The 15,668-nt window shown below is 53.4% G+C and overlaps 1 protein-coding gene across 3 annotated transcripts in view; it reads left to right on the top strand.

Annotated features, from left to right (window-relative positions):
* Window positions 1-15,668, top strand: part of CCDC33 (coiled-coil domain containing 33) — a 101,500-nt gene that overhangs the window by 33,360 nt on the left and 52,472 nt on the right. For all 3 annotated transcript variants that reach the window (XM_032342463.1, XM_032342462.1, XM_032342461.1), the window contains 4 exons: window positions 4,122-4,231; window positions 6,319-6,435; window positions 9,567-9,658; window positions 10,837-10,957. In XM_032342463.1, the coding sequence (XP_032198354.1) occupies window positions 4,122-4,231; window positions 6,319-6,435; window positions 9,567-9,658; window positions 10,837-10,957 (440 nt within the window). The remainder of the gene's footprint in view (window positions 1-4,121; window positions 4,232-6,318; window positions 6,436-9,566; window positions 9,659-10,836; window positions 10,958-15,668) is intronic.

Raw genomic sequence — 15,668 nt, 5'->3', positions numbered from 1 at the left:
AGGCTGGCCTCTCAGTTCAGCTGGAAGCCACCCAAACACCACCTTGGGCTCAGTTAAAAGCACTTTAAAGAAAAAAAATTATAATACTGTCATGCCTCATCTCCTCAGTCTGCTCGAAAAATGAGTTGTTCCACATAAATGAATTTTCCAGACAATGAAAGCTTATCTTTTTATGGCCACTGTTATCATTTTCATGGTTGTTATTATTGCCGTCTCCCACTGAAACAGCACATTACAGCTTCCTGGAACATCCCCATGCATTGTTCATTGGAATTACACCTCCTGGGAGAAGCGATGCTGCTCCCATTGCTTAGATGGGAGCACTGAGGTTCAAGGAACTGAAATAACCAGCTCAAGCTCATGTGGTCCATAAGTGGAGGACCTAGGATCAGCATACATGTCCCCACTGCAGCTTCAGGGCTCTAACTGCTTCCCTAGACTGGCTCCTTATCCTGCCATCTCCCCCAGCACTGCCCACTGTCAGATAGCAGTGTTCCTGTGCTTCCTGAGAACCATGGTGCGCTCTTGTAGAAACTGCCAACTAGTTCTTGCTCCTCTGGCCCTGGAAGTCTTTCCAGTCCCTGACTTTTAGCAAATTCTAACACTGTAGGTAATTTAAGTTTTTCAAGGCAGGGCTCATACCAGAATCTCCAGGTACAGGCGTTCAAATGTATGGGTGTGCACTCGTGGTTTCTGCTCTTGGGCGAGAGCTCAGGCTGGGCACACAGGAGTATTGACAGGCAGGTGCCAGGACAGCACTGGGGATCGGCATTGGGCTTAGTCTGCACAGACCCACACATGCCCACAATATCTCTGCTCAGGCTCTCCTCTAGCTGGTGGTCCTTCCCTCAGAGGACTGGCTTTACTTCTCCCCTAGAAATCTCACTGGGGCCTTAGAACTCTTGTCTGCCTCAGGAAGAACAGAAAGCAAGCTGCTAAAGATGGGAGAAGAGGAGAGAAGCAAAGTGGGAGGAGGCACATCAATAAAAGGGGAAGAGGCTACTTCTGGGTCAAGCCAGAGAATATTTTTCTGCCTATAAAGGGATAGGTGGGGCTGCTGGGTGAACTAAGAATATGTAGGAGAGGAGGAAAAATTGACCTAGGATTTCATGCACATGTATGTGTGTGCCTGTGTGTGCATGTGTTTGTGAATGCCTGCCTGCTGGCCCGCGTGTATGTGTGAATGTGATATGTGTGACTATGTGCTTGTCACTGTGCCATAGGCTTGCATGTCTGTGTGTCGTGTGTGTCGTGTGTGTGTGTGTGTGTATGTATGTGTGTGTGTGTTGCAACAGTGTGTTGTGTCTGTGCCTAGATTTACCTGGGAGGTGGTGTTTGCCTGGAAGTATGTGTGTGTATAGTCTGTGTATATATGTGTGTTAGGGGTTGTGGTGAGTGGATCTGGGATCCCGTCCCACCTTGAGCTCTGCACATTTGGGGTGACTGTAGGAAAGGACATGATGAGTCAATGGCCTTAGCACCCATCTGTGCAGCAGAGAGGGGACGGGACTCATTGCAGAAAGAACAAGAGGGTAGGGAAGGCCTACTGGATAGACAGGGAACGTTGGCAGGCACCTCTTTGCAGATTGAAGTCGCTGGATGCTCCTTGAAACCTGGTTGGAACCGGTTGCTGTGGTGATGTCTGTGATGGGGGTGGGGAAGATGGGGGCCAAGCCAAGAGGTGGCGGGGAGGGAAAGAGGTAGCTCAAGGAGGTGTTAATGAAAAGCAAAGGAGAGTTGCAGACCCATGTCAGGGCCAAAGCAAGCGGGTGGCAGAAATGGCTTGTTGGCCACACAAAGGGAGCCGTGGGAGGCTGGAGGGGCACAGTGCCCAGAGAAGAAGCTGATGAAACGTGTTTGTAGCATAGAGACAGGAACAGGGAGGGATGGCTGTCCATTCCCCCCAATTATAGCTCGTCTGCTGGCTGCCCACACAGAGCTCCGAAGATTGGGGTAGGGGGAAAACTGCAAGACGTTCACCTCTTCTTTCAGCCTCAGCAAATTCCAACCAGATTTGGGGACTCAGGACCTATAGGTAGTGGCCATGAGGGGTTACAGCTTCCGTAGCTACTGTTGAAGCTCTGGATGGGAGCACTGGAATCCTCCAGCTGAGTTTTTTCAGTTCTGCTCAGGGCTGGGTGAGTACACGGAGCACTACAGATGGTTAATGAGGAGGAAAATAGTGACAGCTACAAGGAGCACTTGCTTAGAATTTCATAGCTTGAAAAACACATTTCCCTCCCTACAACAATAGTAGGAGGGACAAGGCTTTTCCTTTTTAAAATATTGACATTTTGCAGAGCAGGTAAATGAAGCTCAGAGAGGTTAAGTGACTGACTAAAGGTCACCGAGCAAGTTGGTGTGTTAGTACTAGGTTTGCTCACTTCAAATCCTTTGTCTTACTCGACTTCTTTCAAGGCAACCTCAAGTCTTTTGGGTACCCATTTTGCTTTCTTTCCTTTTAACACAGATCCCATATGGCCAGCACTTGAGGGACTTTGGCAAGTGTCTTTCCCTCTCTCTGTATCCAGGGTAGCTGTGTGGAAGAGGAAGAAAGGAAGAGTAATTAGCAAATGCTCTTCCTCCTCCTTCTCTTCCACACATTAATCCATATGACCCACCAAGGGGCATATGGGTGGCTCAGTTGGTTAAGCGAATGCCTTCAGCTGGGGTCATGATCTCAGGGTCCTGGGATCAAGCCCCACATCAGGCTCCCTGCTCAGTGGGGTGCCTGCTATTCCTTCTTCTTCTGCTTGTGCTTTCTCTGTCTCCCAAATGAATAAAATCTTTTTTTTTTTTTTTAAAGGAAATGATCCATCCAGCCCCAAGTGCTGAGCTGTCCTTGGTGCTGATATGTCCTTTTCTCAGGAAAGAGGCAAAGGGCAAGGGTCTGCTCTGGTCTCCATCAGCTACACTTGTCCTTCCCATCCTGCCTTGCCCGTTTTTCTCTAAATCTTTTAGATCCTTCCTTCCTCCATCTCTCTCATTCTCTCTCCCCTGCCTCTTCCTCAAACCTCAGACTTCCAGGGTGGAAAGACGTTTCCAGGATCAAAAACCCAGTCTCCCATCAAACATTTACTATCTCTGTGATGGTGATCAAGTTATTTACCACTCTCCACTCCACTAATCACACTATAAAAACAGAGATGGTGATTCCTTCTTGAGGGGTTGTGGTGGGGATTTGTTGGAATAGTGACTCATGTCATCCCTGTATCTGGTATACAGCAGGTGCTCATTAAGCGGGATTGCATGTTTATTTCCAGGTCATTGGCATTCCCCTCAGAGTTCATCCTGAAGTTCATGCATTTTATAACAAAATGTAGTCTCTTTGGAGGGAGTTTTCTAAGTGGTGCATTGTTCTTAGTGTTAGACTAGTTTTCATTTCCTTGGAGTAGACTTTTGTTGGTATTTTTACTGAGAGATTTCTTGAGCAGATATTGTTTCTTTAATGAGACTCAGTTTCCCCATTTACAACATGTGGGAGGTAAGTCCTCCCCTTCCTGCCTGAGGAGCTGGTGAGAGCGTCTGTGACTAAGGGAAGCAGCTCCTAGGAAAGGGTATGATTCCTGCTTCTGTGCATGTCTCTGCCATCATATGTGTGTCTTTTTTTAATATTTTATTTATTTATTTGACAGAGAGACAGTGAGAGAGGGAATACAAGCAGGGGGAGTGGGAGAGGGAGAAGCAGGTTTCCCACCAAGCAGGGAGCCCAATGTAGGGCTCGATCCCAGGACCCCGGGACCATTACCCAAGCCGAAGGCAGATGCTTAATGACTGAGCCACCCAGATGCCCTCATATGTGTGTCTCTTGATATGGGGGTTCCATGCCAGGTGTGTCCATCTCTGAGTTGGGAGTTTCTGGACCGCAGGACAGAATTGCATCTTCGGTTTCTAACAGCACCTAGGATGGAGACTTGCCCTGGGCCAGGGCTCAAATGGTACTTGTGAATGTGTGTGTGTTTTGTGTGTGTGGGGGTGACTCACATGTGTACATGTGCATGTTCGTTCCTCAGCAGGGCCCCTGCTCCCTGCTCTGGGCAACATCTTACCTCCTCCACACTGGGAGGGATGCTGGTCAGCTAAGCCTTGTTTTGAGCTTGTGCTCCTTTTTCTCTATTAAGATGTGATCCTCAAGGTGATGGACAATAAAAAGAAAGAGGAACTGTTGTCCTACCAAATCCCCATCAAGTACCTGCGTGTCTTCCACCCCTACCATTTTGAGCTGGTGAAGGTAAGTCAGGGCCCTGAGTCCCTGTGGGCCTGGGATAGGTAAGGGGACCCACCTTGATCCCTTTATCCCCCTTGCTGTACCCTCAGAGCCTCCCACGCTCACCCTGCAATATGACAAGTCTTGGAACATATGGAGCTCAGGAAACCCAGCTTCTGGCAGGTAGATAAGAATGGTTTCAATGAGAATTTGGAATTCTCTGAATACATCTCTGTAAAACAGCCCAACAGCTTAGAACATCTACTTCATTAAATGAATATACCAATTAAAGATACATTCTGGTTTCATGTATGTTTAAAGTGGGACTAGATCTGGGACGCTTGGGTGGCTCAGTCATTAAGCGTCTATCTTCGGCTCAGGTCATGATTCTGGGGTCCTGGGATAGAGCCCCGCATGGGGCTCCCTCCTCGGCAGGAAGCCTGCTTCTCCCTCTCCCACCCCTCCCTGCTTGTGTTCCCTCTCTTGCTGTATCTCTCTCTGTCAAATGAATAATTAAAATTTTTTTTTTTTTTAAAGTGGGACTGGGGCACCTGGGTGGCTCAGTGGGTTAAATCCTCTGCCTTCGGCTCAGATCATGATCCCAGGGTCCTGGGATCGAGCCCCATATCGGGCTCTCTGCTCAGCGGGGAGCCTGCTTCCTCCTCTCTCTCTGCCTTCATCTCTGCCTACCTGTGATCTCTGTCTGTCAAATAAATAAACAAAATCTTTAAAAAAAAAAAAAGTGGGGGGTACTAGGGGCCCCTGTGTGGCTCAGTGGGCTAAGCCTCTGCCTTCAGCTCAGGTCCTGGGATCGAGCCCTGCATCGAGCTCTCTGCTCAGCGAGGAGCCTGCTTTCCCCTCTCTCTGTGCCTTCCTCTCTGCCTACTTTACAGAATTCCTACTATGTCCCCAGTCCTGGGCCAGACACCCTCTCTAATCCTCAAGGCGAATTACATTTTGCATACATAGGACTGGGACCCAGAGAGAGGAATCCTGTCAACCTGGGTGACAGAGCAGATGAGTAGCACATTGGAGGGTGAGCCCTGGCCACCTCTCTCCCATGTCATTTCTTTCTGCGCTGCCACATAGTGTGTTGGCTGGAATAAGGTCCAGAAGATTTGGGGCAGGTGGAAGAGAAAGTGCCCCCTGGAGGGCACCCCTTTAGTAGGCAAGTGGGCAGGAGCCTGGAGTGGGGAGCCTCAGGTATCCCAGTCCATGGCTTGAACTTCCCAGGACGGCTCCCCCACCCGTTCCCTCTCCGCAGTGATGACTGGTGGAAGGGAGAACTCACTCACTCATGGCTCAATACTTAGTACCTACTATGTGCCTGGCACTGGACCAAGATGAACAGAGCATTACTTTCCCCTCAGTGTGCACTCCAGGCCCCTCTTGTGGTTTGGAGTAAAGAACAATGTGATGCAAGATTGCCTAGGTTCCTATCCCTGGTCTGCCTCTTGCTAACTGTATATCCATAGGAAGCTGCTTAATCCCCTAGGCCTCCCCATTCCTCACCAGCAAAATAGACACTGAGCATGCACTTGAACAATCAGTAGCAACTATCGGCCTAACCCTGGCAAAGCACCTGCCAGTGTTGGGGGCTGAGTTTGGGTTAGTTCCCCTCCTTTCTTCCCATCAAGCCCTGCACTGCTCTTCTTTCCAAACACCTTCTCGACCATGACCTAGGGATCTTTACCTTCTTAAGCCCCTTCCCTAAGCCTGGAGGAGGTACCTGGGGCAAGCAAGGACAGGAAGGGCCAGAGAGATGAGTGACTCGCCTGGAAGGCTTCACACTTCAGCTATGACTCTGCGATCATCACCCAGGCCTTCTGGCTCTCTGGCCACTTACAACCCAGGCCCTGTTATCACAGCTCCACAAAGAGAGCAGGCAGGCCGTGGTCCTTATGAGGGCGATGAAATATTCAAATAGAAAAGGGAAGATTTATTATATTGATCTTGGAAAGGCTCGCAGGGACCATGAGCTTTAATTATCAGCTCGGAGCCCCGGTGGAGCAATACCAAGTGATTGTCTGCAAAGGGCTGGATTTATGGCTGGGGGCTGCCCCTTAGTCACTCTCCTCCTGGTGTGTCTTCTTCCCTCATCCTGACCCCAGCCGGCCCAGTCTGGAAAAGCTGAGGGAGCCACTGACAAAACCCACCTGTACACCACCATCGTTCGGAAGGGGAGCTTCTTCCCCCGCTACATCGGCAACAACCACACAGCTCTGGAGGTATGGGGACTGGGGTCCCGGTTTGGGAGGGCAAGTTTTGAGCAGTCCCCAGGCCCTGCCCTTCACCACCTCTGACCGGCTTGACTTTGTGATTCATAGAGGGGAGTCTGGGGAAGAAAGCAACAGGGCCTTTCCAGAATATCCCACGTACTTTGCGAAGAACAAGCTCTGGGATCTCAGGGATGATGGGGATAGGGATGGAGATGAAAATGATGTCTAATCTTTCCCAACATTTCCAGGTCCCCAGTCCTACCCTAACCTGGCCACCTCTTGCTCTGCTTCACACACTGCAGGCAGGATGGAGAACAGGAGGCTTCCAAAGCTTGATGTCTGCCTGAATCTCACGGGATTGGTGGGGGGGGCGGGGAGGAAAAGTTGTTCCTCTCCTAGTCTGTCCCTCTTGAAGTAGTGACCCCTGATCTAGGGCTTACAATCCCCCAAATTTTAGGGCCTCTCCCCTCTTCTTCGAGTCCTATCTCTGAAGAGGTTTGGCTGGCCTTCTAATTAGGCATTCATTCACCCATTCAACAGCTATTTACATAGCCTCCTCCAGGCCTGGCCCAGCTTGGACCTAACTTCTACACACACCATCCCCAAACTTCTACCCCAACCTCAGCCTTCTAGCGGTTTCAGAAGGATGGGCCATGCTCCAGAAATATGCCCAGGAACCTGCCCCCTCTCCCTTTCCCCCATGGCCTTCAAACTGCCAGGAATGACAGATTCAAATGCAGCATTGGCCTGAATGGGATGGGGAGGGCGGGGGTCACCAAGAAGGCCCAAACTCTGGGCTTCCCCTGCCCCAGCCCGGCTGATCTGATCCACCCCGCAGCACTATAAGAACTGCTCTGGACTCCTATTTCACAGCTGGGGACACCAGGACCCAAGAAGAAAGAGTCTGGGATGCAAGTCCAGAGGTCCTGACCCTCACCTCTCCTTCCCCATTGGATGCCTCCCTCTGGTCCATTCTCCCTCCCTTTTCCATCACGTCCTTTCCTGAGACCTGCCAGCAATACACACACATACACACACATTCATGTATACACACACACATGCACGTATACACAAACACACAAAGAACTAGGAAGAATGGCCACAGCTTGGCCAGGCCACGCCCCACAGTGAGAAGGTCATACCCTTAAGACCCAGCAGAACCCCAGCCTGCAGGGGTCTCCGACGATCTGCCCCATGCCTACCCCAGCCCCAGACTTACCTGGTAGGGTCTCCAGCAGTGCGCCCACTCCCTGTCCCCAGCACAGATGCCCCCCACTTCTGGTCCAGAGAGCAGACTGGAGAGCACAGTGGGCAGAGAAATTGCTTCCGTCACTTACCAGCTGTCATGAGCTGGTGTGCTGCGGCAGCTGTCTCATTCACACCTGACCATGCAGCACGGACCAGGTGTAAATTAGCCATCACCCCTCAACCTCTCAGAGACCTGCTTTCAGTCCCTAAACCTGTTGGTGTCCCTGTGAGCATGAGGGCCTGACACCTCTGCAGTGCACTCCCTCCGCCCAGACTCTTGCCCCCACCCAAAGTTTGAATCACCTTCACCAGATCCTGTCCTTTGAATCTGGGGCAGGGAGTCAGTCTCCAGGGGCCCCCGTTAGTGCTGAATGGCCCTAAGCACTATTATTTGAAGGCCTTACAGTCCACCAGCTAAGATGGGTCCTGGCAGAGGGGCCCAGGAGGGAGTGCTCAGGGAGGAGGAAAGAGAGAAGAGCCAGAGGAAGCCCCAGCTCCCAGGCACTGTCCTCCCATTGCAGGTCAGAACTAGGAGGACTGGAGACAGTATGGTCCCACCCTTCAGTGTACGAGCTGGGATCCACAGGTCCAGAGTGGATCAGGGACTGGCCACGGTGACAGAGTGACCTAGTTGTTGCGAGGAGCCCTTCAGCTGTGTTCACAGCCCCTTCTCTTTCTATTTTTCCTCCCTGGAGCACTCCATAGTTAGGCTCCCCATCTACCCTCCAAGGACAGCTCAAGCCCAGCCTCTCCCTGAGGCCCCTGCCTGGCCCCTCTTCCCCCACTCCCAGGCATCAGAGGTTCTGTCTCTCTCTCTGGCTCCGAAGCAGACTCAGCATCTCCCTCCCCTGTCCTCCACTCTTCTCCTCCATCAGTGGAGCTCATTTCTCCCCAAAACACAAACTGAGCTCCTACTCTGTACCAGGGACATTTGTTAACAGCTGGGGAAACAGCAGTGAACAAGGCAGACATGGTCCCCACGCCTGTGGAGCCTGGGTTCTACTCAGACGGACAGAACATGAACAAGAAAGAAATGAGAATGAACACAGGCCATGATGAATGCTGTGGAAGAGGCAATCCAGGGGCTAGAGAATGGGGTGGGCTGCTTTTAGGAAGAGTGGTCGCAGAAGGCCTGCCAGAGGTGGTGACATTTAAGTCCTGAAGGAAAAGAAGGAGCCCACCGCCACTGAGTCACTGGGGGTGGGGATGTTGAATCTAGGCAGAGGGATCATCATGTGCAAAGGCCCTGAGGCAGAAACAAATCAGCCTGTTGGAGGGGTGAGACAAAAGAGGCTGGAACAAAGGAGGAGTTGGGGATTGGTAGAAATGTGGGCCTAGGGCAGACAGGTCAAAACATGCAGGCTTTGGCCATGATGGTAAGAATGACAGAATTCACTCTAATGGCAGTGGGAGTATGGTCATTCCTGGTCTCAAGCAGGGGAATGACATAGTTCAATTCATTTTTACAAAAGCAGTTTTTGCCATCATGTATCAAATTGCCTGGGTAAGGGATGGGTTGGATGAAGAATAGAGGCCAGTGATGGGGGTCAAAGAAGTAAAAGGAGCCACAGGAATCACAGCTGGGGGAGTTAGGTGAGGGCAGAGGGGTACATGTGAGCCCATTCTGTGGGTAAGGGGCGAGAGCCAGGAGCCGGATCAGGAGTCTCTTGGGTTGGCAGTGGAGGTGTGTGGGAACAGAATCTTTGTCTTCTCCCCCTGCCTTCCCAATGTCTAGCTCAGAGCCTGAAGGAGGGCAGCAGAGAATGAAACAAGTGAGACAGATGGAGGCAGGGATGAGCTCATTATTGGGGCAAAAGATGGCAGCTGGGTTGGCCTTGTCCCCAAGAGGGCCCCAAATTACCCAAGGTTCACCTGCCTCTTCTCTTCCCCAGGTCTTCCTCCGGGGAGTCAACGAGCCCCTGGTCAACAATCCACACCCCATGGTGGTCATTGCCAGGGTGGTTCCCAACTACAGTGATTTTAAGTGAGTGGGGCCCAGGTGGGTGTGGGCAAGGGGAGGGCAAGGAGGGCAGAGGACAGAGGAGGCAAAAGGCTGTCATTGTCACCACAGACCATGATCCCAAGAGCCCTAGAAACCTATCCTCCACAAGGCCTTTCAAACCTCCCCTTGGGCCTGAGGTCCCAGGAGGTTGCCCATGGTCCATGGAAAGGGGTGCCTCAGAAGTCTCTCGAGAGCAGGCTGCAGAGGAGCCAGCAGCTGGAGGAGGAGAGCAGTCCTCAGCTCCTCCAGACCTGCCTCCCCATCCCATACCCACCACATCCCAGTCCCCCCTCCTGTTCTAGTGCAAGGCCAAGTCTCCAGCCAGTGGTTGTCCCCAAAGAAGGCCGCCTGTGGGTTAGCTCACATGACCTCATGATTGTTAGCCTTGCCCACCAGTCCCCTTCCTTACCCTCCCGAGGGTCTCCGGGGCCCCACGTGAAGCTCATGACCCTCCTCCCCAGATGACCTTTGGGGTTGGGTGGGTTTGCAGTCCTCAGACAGATGCCCTTCCTGAGGGTAGTTTGGTCACTAGAGGTCACACAGCACTGTCCTCTGTGACAGCACCAACTCCTGGGGATCAGCTGTCTGCTCTGTCACTTCCGCTGACTCTGATGGCCCGACGGGACTCCACTACACACCATCTGTTGAGTTCCGATGACCTGGGAACACTCCTTGCTTGTTGAGGGAATGAAGCTGATTGATTCACTCACTCCTGGCCCTCCTAAACGCTCAGCACATGCGCCACATGCTCCTAGCCTCCTGCCCCCCCCGAATCCTGCACTTACAGCTTCTGTGCCCCACCAAGCCTAAACCAGAACTGCCACCGCGGAGTGGGTCATTCTGGCAAGGACTTCCAAAGGCGAGGCTTTTTAAAGATGGGGGTCGCTGGGGCATTCAGGTGTGGCCCAGGCCACAGTGAGTGATGGGAAGGGAGCCTGGGAGCTGCAGCCCATCTCCTGACCTGGTTGAACATTCCCAAGGCTTGGGCCAGCGATCCACCCCCTGTCCCAGTATCCAGGCCCCGGCCCCCTCGTCCTCTCTCACATCAGTCCACAGTCCATCTTCGTGGGAGCCCTTGGCTGCTGAGCTGGGGCACAGAGCCCAGAGCCCTGGGCACCTGTTACACTCGTGGGTTGACCCATGTCTCCTTGCCTCCCCAGGGTCCATCAGGTAAAGCAGGATCCAGCGTTCGTAGGGCTGCCCATCACCCGACTCTCCTTCCCTGTCTCATCTGTGATGTACTTTGATGTTCCTCGGGTCAGCCAGAACGGGTGCCCTCAGGTATGGCTCCTTCCCCCACACACCCTGTCACTGGGCTTGTACCTCTAGTGTCTCACCCACGGGTTGATTCACTCCCTCAGTCCCTGGACTGTTAAGGAATTTACTGAACTGGCTACTACCCAGAGCCAAGCCTCTCTGTGCTATGGAGGAGCTGCCCTCGGGGCGCTCCTGGTCTAGTGAAGATGGATATCCCACACATGAAAAACCCAAACATCAACACAATATAATGTGTAATGTAATAACAAAGCCGGTGGGACGGTCAGAGCTGGAAATATCAGAGGAGACAAGACACAGAAGGACAAATATGGTCTGAAGCCACTTAGATGAGGTTCCTAGAGTAAGCAAATTCATAGAGCCAGAAAGGAGAATGGTGGTTGCCAGGGACTGGGGGAAGGGGACAGCAAGGTGTTCTTGTTTAATAGGTACAGACTTTCCTGTTTAGGTTAATGAGAAAGTTCCAGAAATAGTGGTGATGATTATACAACATAGTGAATGTACTTAATGCCACTGAATTGTGTGTCTAAAGATGGTTAAAATGGGACAGTTCATGTTGCGTATATTTTACCACAATAAAAACATTTTTTTTATTTGAGACAAGAGAGATGTGAAGTCTGGGGAATTAGGGTGGGTATCCACACATAAGACTCTTGGGTTTTTAACAGAGGACAGATGGTGCAGGGCGACAGAAAACAAGATCACAGGAGCAGAGATAGGATGCACAGGACATTGAAGATGTTGGGGTGGGGTGTGCAGACTGTGGCTGGGTGCCAGGGAATGGCCAGATCAGTCCTTTCCCATCGTGTCTACTTCAGCTGGAGCTTGCCGCACATGATGGTCCCAACATTCCTAGAGGCCTTGAAGAAGACAGGGGTGCCTGGGAAGTCCTTCCTGTTGTCTGCCCACCACTGTTCATGTCTGGCATGGCAAATACAGAATGAGGCACCCCTTTGAGTCCCCAGCCTTCATGTAAAGGCAAGGGCATTTGAAGGCTCAGACACAGACAAGAGTGATGGTGGCAAGGAGGGGTGGGACAAGGGGGGGGACCCTGGGGACAGAGGCTTCAAACCCAAACCAATCCTTGGCCTGATTTCCCCAGAGTCATCTCACACATGGCCCTGCATTTGCCCAGAAAATTATGAACCAATCAGCAGGTGGTCCCAAGGGGCAGGAGGCGCTGGCTGCCTTAATGAGGAAGCCCCCTCCCTATCCGGGCTGTCTCTGGCTGTCTTTGCTGCCGAACCAGTCTTGGTAGTGGAGCTGCCGCTAGCTACAGAGACTTGCCTCCAGTGCCTCGTGCATGGGTGAGACTCAAGGCCCACGGTCCAGTGACGGCAGACATTTGTTGACGTTCGCTAGACAACATGGCAATTGGGCCAGGATGAGAACTCCTGGAAGTGAGGGACAGGGGCGGGGTTTCTGTGGTACAAGATAGGAGTGGGCGGAACTCTACCCGAAAGGATACCAGTCACGGGCTGACATTACCCCCTCCCGCCCCTTCCACACTTCGGGGTCCTCACCTGAGTTGAGGGGTGGCGGTGTCTGGAGTCGCCGTGGTTTCCCACTAGCTGCCCACTCCCGGCCCCCCCGCCCCATGGCAAAGCACTGCGGCCGGGGATTTGAGGGCCTGATCCACCTGGGTTTGACCCCTGCTCTGTGACTTAGTAGCTACGTGACCTTTGGCAGCCTTCTCAATTTCTGCAGCTCCAGATTCCTACCTTTACTGGGCTGTTAGGAGGCCCTGAAGGGCTCAGCTGGGTACAGCGTCCAAGCCCAGGGTCGAGGTTCAGGGGGCTCGTCCCTTTCAGAGCTGCCCCTCCCCTACTGTCGGATGCCCCCTGAAGCCAGCCTCACCACTGCCCTTGTTATATTTGGCTACAAGTAACCCCGTGGACTTAAGGGGCATCTAAAGATGCCTTGTTACTTGTTACGCTTGGCGAAAGGTCCCCCGCATAGGATGCTGCCAGAATCGGTTAATGCACCATCTCAACAACGTCCTCAGGACTCAGGATCTCTCCGGCACCACTGAATTGTCATCTTCAGTTGACTAACAGCTCATGGAGGCAAAACGTTCGCGGCACCCTCATCCAGACAGGACCAGGACCCGAGAGAGCGAGCCTCCCCTTCTCACCCCTGGCTTTTCTGAAGCGCTGGAAACCTCCCACCCTGAGCCCCTCCACAGACCTCCCCTCTAGTCTCATTGGCCAGAATTGGATCACATGCCCTGCTCTAAGCCAATCACTGAGGAGGGGCGTGGCATCACCTGTGGTGGCACCCGGACCAAAGCGGGTTCTGTTGGTTAGAGACAGACAGACAGAAATGGTTGAAGGGCATAGTGTCTGCGTCACCCCTCTGGGAACTGCTGATGATGGCAAAACTGGTCAGTGAAGGGATAGTTGGGCCCATGGGCCCGAAATAGGGTGGGACTTAGGAATTACTCGTACCCTGCATCCCGCACATTTGTGGGGCGGCCACTGCCCATCAGGCTGCTCCTGTTGGCCTGCCCTCCTTATAGAACTGAGGCAGAGCTCCCGGCTGATGAAACAGAAGCAGAGAAGTTGTCTGTGCCCACCGTCGTCTCCCCTGTCTCAGCCCCCTCGGCCAGTCGGTCTCCAGGTTGTCGCGGGACCCCTTTCCATCCCGCAGACCTTGCCCTCGTGCTGGCCTCGTCTCTTATGGACCACCGCAGCGCCTCCACTCAGGCATCTCCAGCTCAGCCTGTGAGAAGCAGCCACGGCAAGCCTGGCCCAGCTCTAGACCCCTCCCCTGGATCCTGGACAGGTTGAAGCCCTCCCTGGCAGCCGGGGACACAAGGCCTCATCCCCTCCTCCTGGCTCACGGCCCCAACCCCCACAGGTTTTCTGCAGGTTCTCTGGATGCCCAGCTGTGCTCCACACGCATGCTGTCCTCTCTGGGCCAGCCTTCCCTTCTGCTGCACTCAGCCTGGAATGGCCCTCCTCCCACAGATCCTCCCTTCCCCCTGTCAAGGGTCGTTGCTTTCTTCTCTGACACCCCAACACCCACAACCCACAACTTGCTTAGACCTCCGCATGGATCATAGGAGTGTGTGTGTGTGTCCTATCACCTGGGAAGATGGTGAGCTCGAGAGGGAACAAGGTCTGACTCTAGCTCCCCCAAAGACCCAACAGCACCCCTGAGGTGTAGAGCATGAACAACCCCAGTCAGCATCAGCTGAGTTCAGTTGAACTTTGGTCTTGAAGGCAAGGCATCCATTTTCTCCTTCAGCCTGCACAATAGCCCCCAAGGCATAGAGCAGAAGATATTTCCCAGTGGACAGTGACATCTCAGGTTCCAGCAGGGGAAGGGACTTGCCAGAGGTCATGCAGCAAGTTTGAGGCAAACCTGGGCCCAGGGCCCGTGTATCCTAGCTCCCTTGAGGCCCCCCAGCATCAGCTGCTGGCAGCTACCCTTCCCAGGATGGGTGGAGCAGGTAGTGTTAGGTAGGGGTGTGGGTGTGGGGGGCCCAGGGGAAATGGAAGGAGGGCCCATGGGCCCATGTAATGAAACCTCTGCTCCTAGGGAAGGCAGGGCTGCCTCAGTGGCCAGGGGTTAATGGCTTTGCTGAAGATCACAGCTGAAGGTTAATCACATTCCTTAATTCCACAGCCTGCAGTGGCCTTTCCCATTAGCCTCTGTGGTCAATGGCTTCCCCGCCCCACACCCTGCCCCCAACCCTCCCCCCACACACATGCCACCAACACCTTCACCAGGGCCCTGGCGTCAGACTCCAGAGGTGGTTTAAACTTGATTCCTTCCCCCTCTCCCACCCACAAGAGAGTGTGACCCTCTCTCCCCAGCTGTAGGTCTGAAGGGATCTCTCTTGGAGGACTCATCCTGGGAAACCATTCAGGGAAAGACCTATCCTTCCTGAGCAGTCAGGCACTATTTCTTGTTCTGTAGACTCCATTTAGACACATTAATAGGCCCCAGAGAGGACAGCCAGCATCCATTAAATGCCCTCCCCCCCCCCCCCCGTCCAGGGTGGGAGCAAGGCATGGGGGCAGCAAGGGACTGAGTCACAGGTCCTCCTTGAGTGCCTCAGGGCCTGGCAGTGGTCCAGGCAATGAGAAGCCTCCTCTGGCACTCAGTGGGGTGGCTCTGGGATGGGCATGGTTTGGGGATCAATCCTGAAAGACCATTTGCAAGCCCCACAGAACCTGGAGGCAGCCTCTTTAGCCTGACCTGGGGCCAAGTGGCTGTCCCTGAGCGACCTCCAGAGCCCGTTCTCAGGAACAGTCCCATCATCCCAGTCCCTATCCCTGTGTTCAGGACCCCCTGGCCCGCAAAGTGACTGCACCCCATATCCCCCAGGGGCAGGGGCCGAAGTGGACACAGCTGAACCTGAGGTGGGGCCTCAGAGAACCAGAGCAGACACATTAGTGTGACATGCATCAGAGCCCTGCCACTGCTGGTGGGGGTGGGTAGACCCACACTGATATTTCGAGATCCGGCATCAATAGCTCCTGGAGCCAGCGGAGCATTTGTGCTGACCTTTCTGAGCAATGACTGGTTCCCGCAGGGGAGCGGGAGGTGGGAGCTGATGCTGCTGTTGCTGACAGCTCCTGGCTGGGGACAGAGGCCAGGCTGCCCCTGGAAGAGTCTGCCCCGGTGACCCCAGTCCCTCCCTGTGTTGGGACCAACCGTGCGGGGCTGCTGGCCGACGCCATTATGGTCCATTCCCCACTCCCCACCT

The sequence above is a fragment of the Mustela erminea genome, chromosome 5 (assembly GCF_009829155.1).
Source record: "Mustela erminea isolate mMusErm1 chromosome 5, mMusErm1.Pri, whole genome shotgun sequence".
NCBI lineage: Eukaryota > Metazoa > Chordata > Mammalia > Carnivora > Mustelidae > Mustela > Mustela erminea.
The sequence above is the reverse complement of the archived record's forward strand: the minus strand, read 5'-3'. Positions and strand labels throughout refer to the sequence as shown.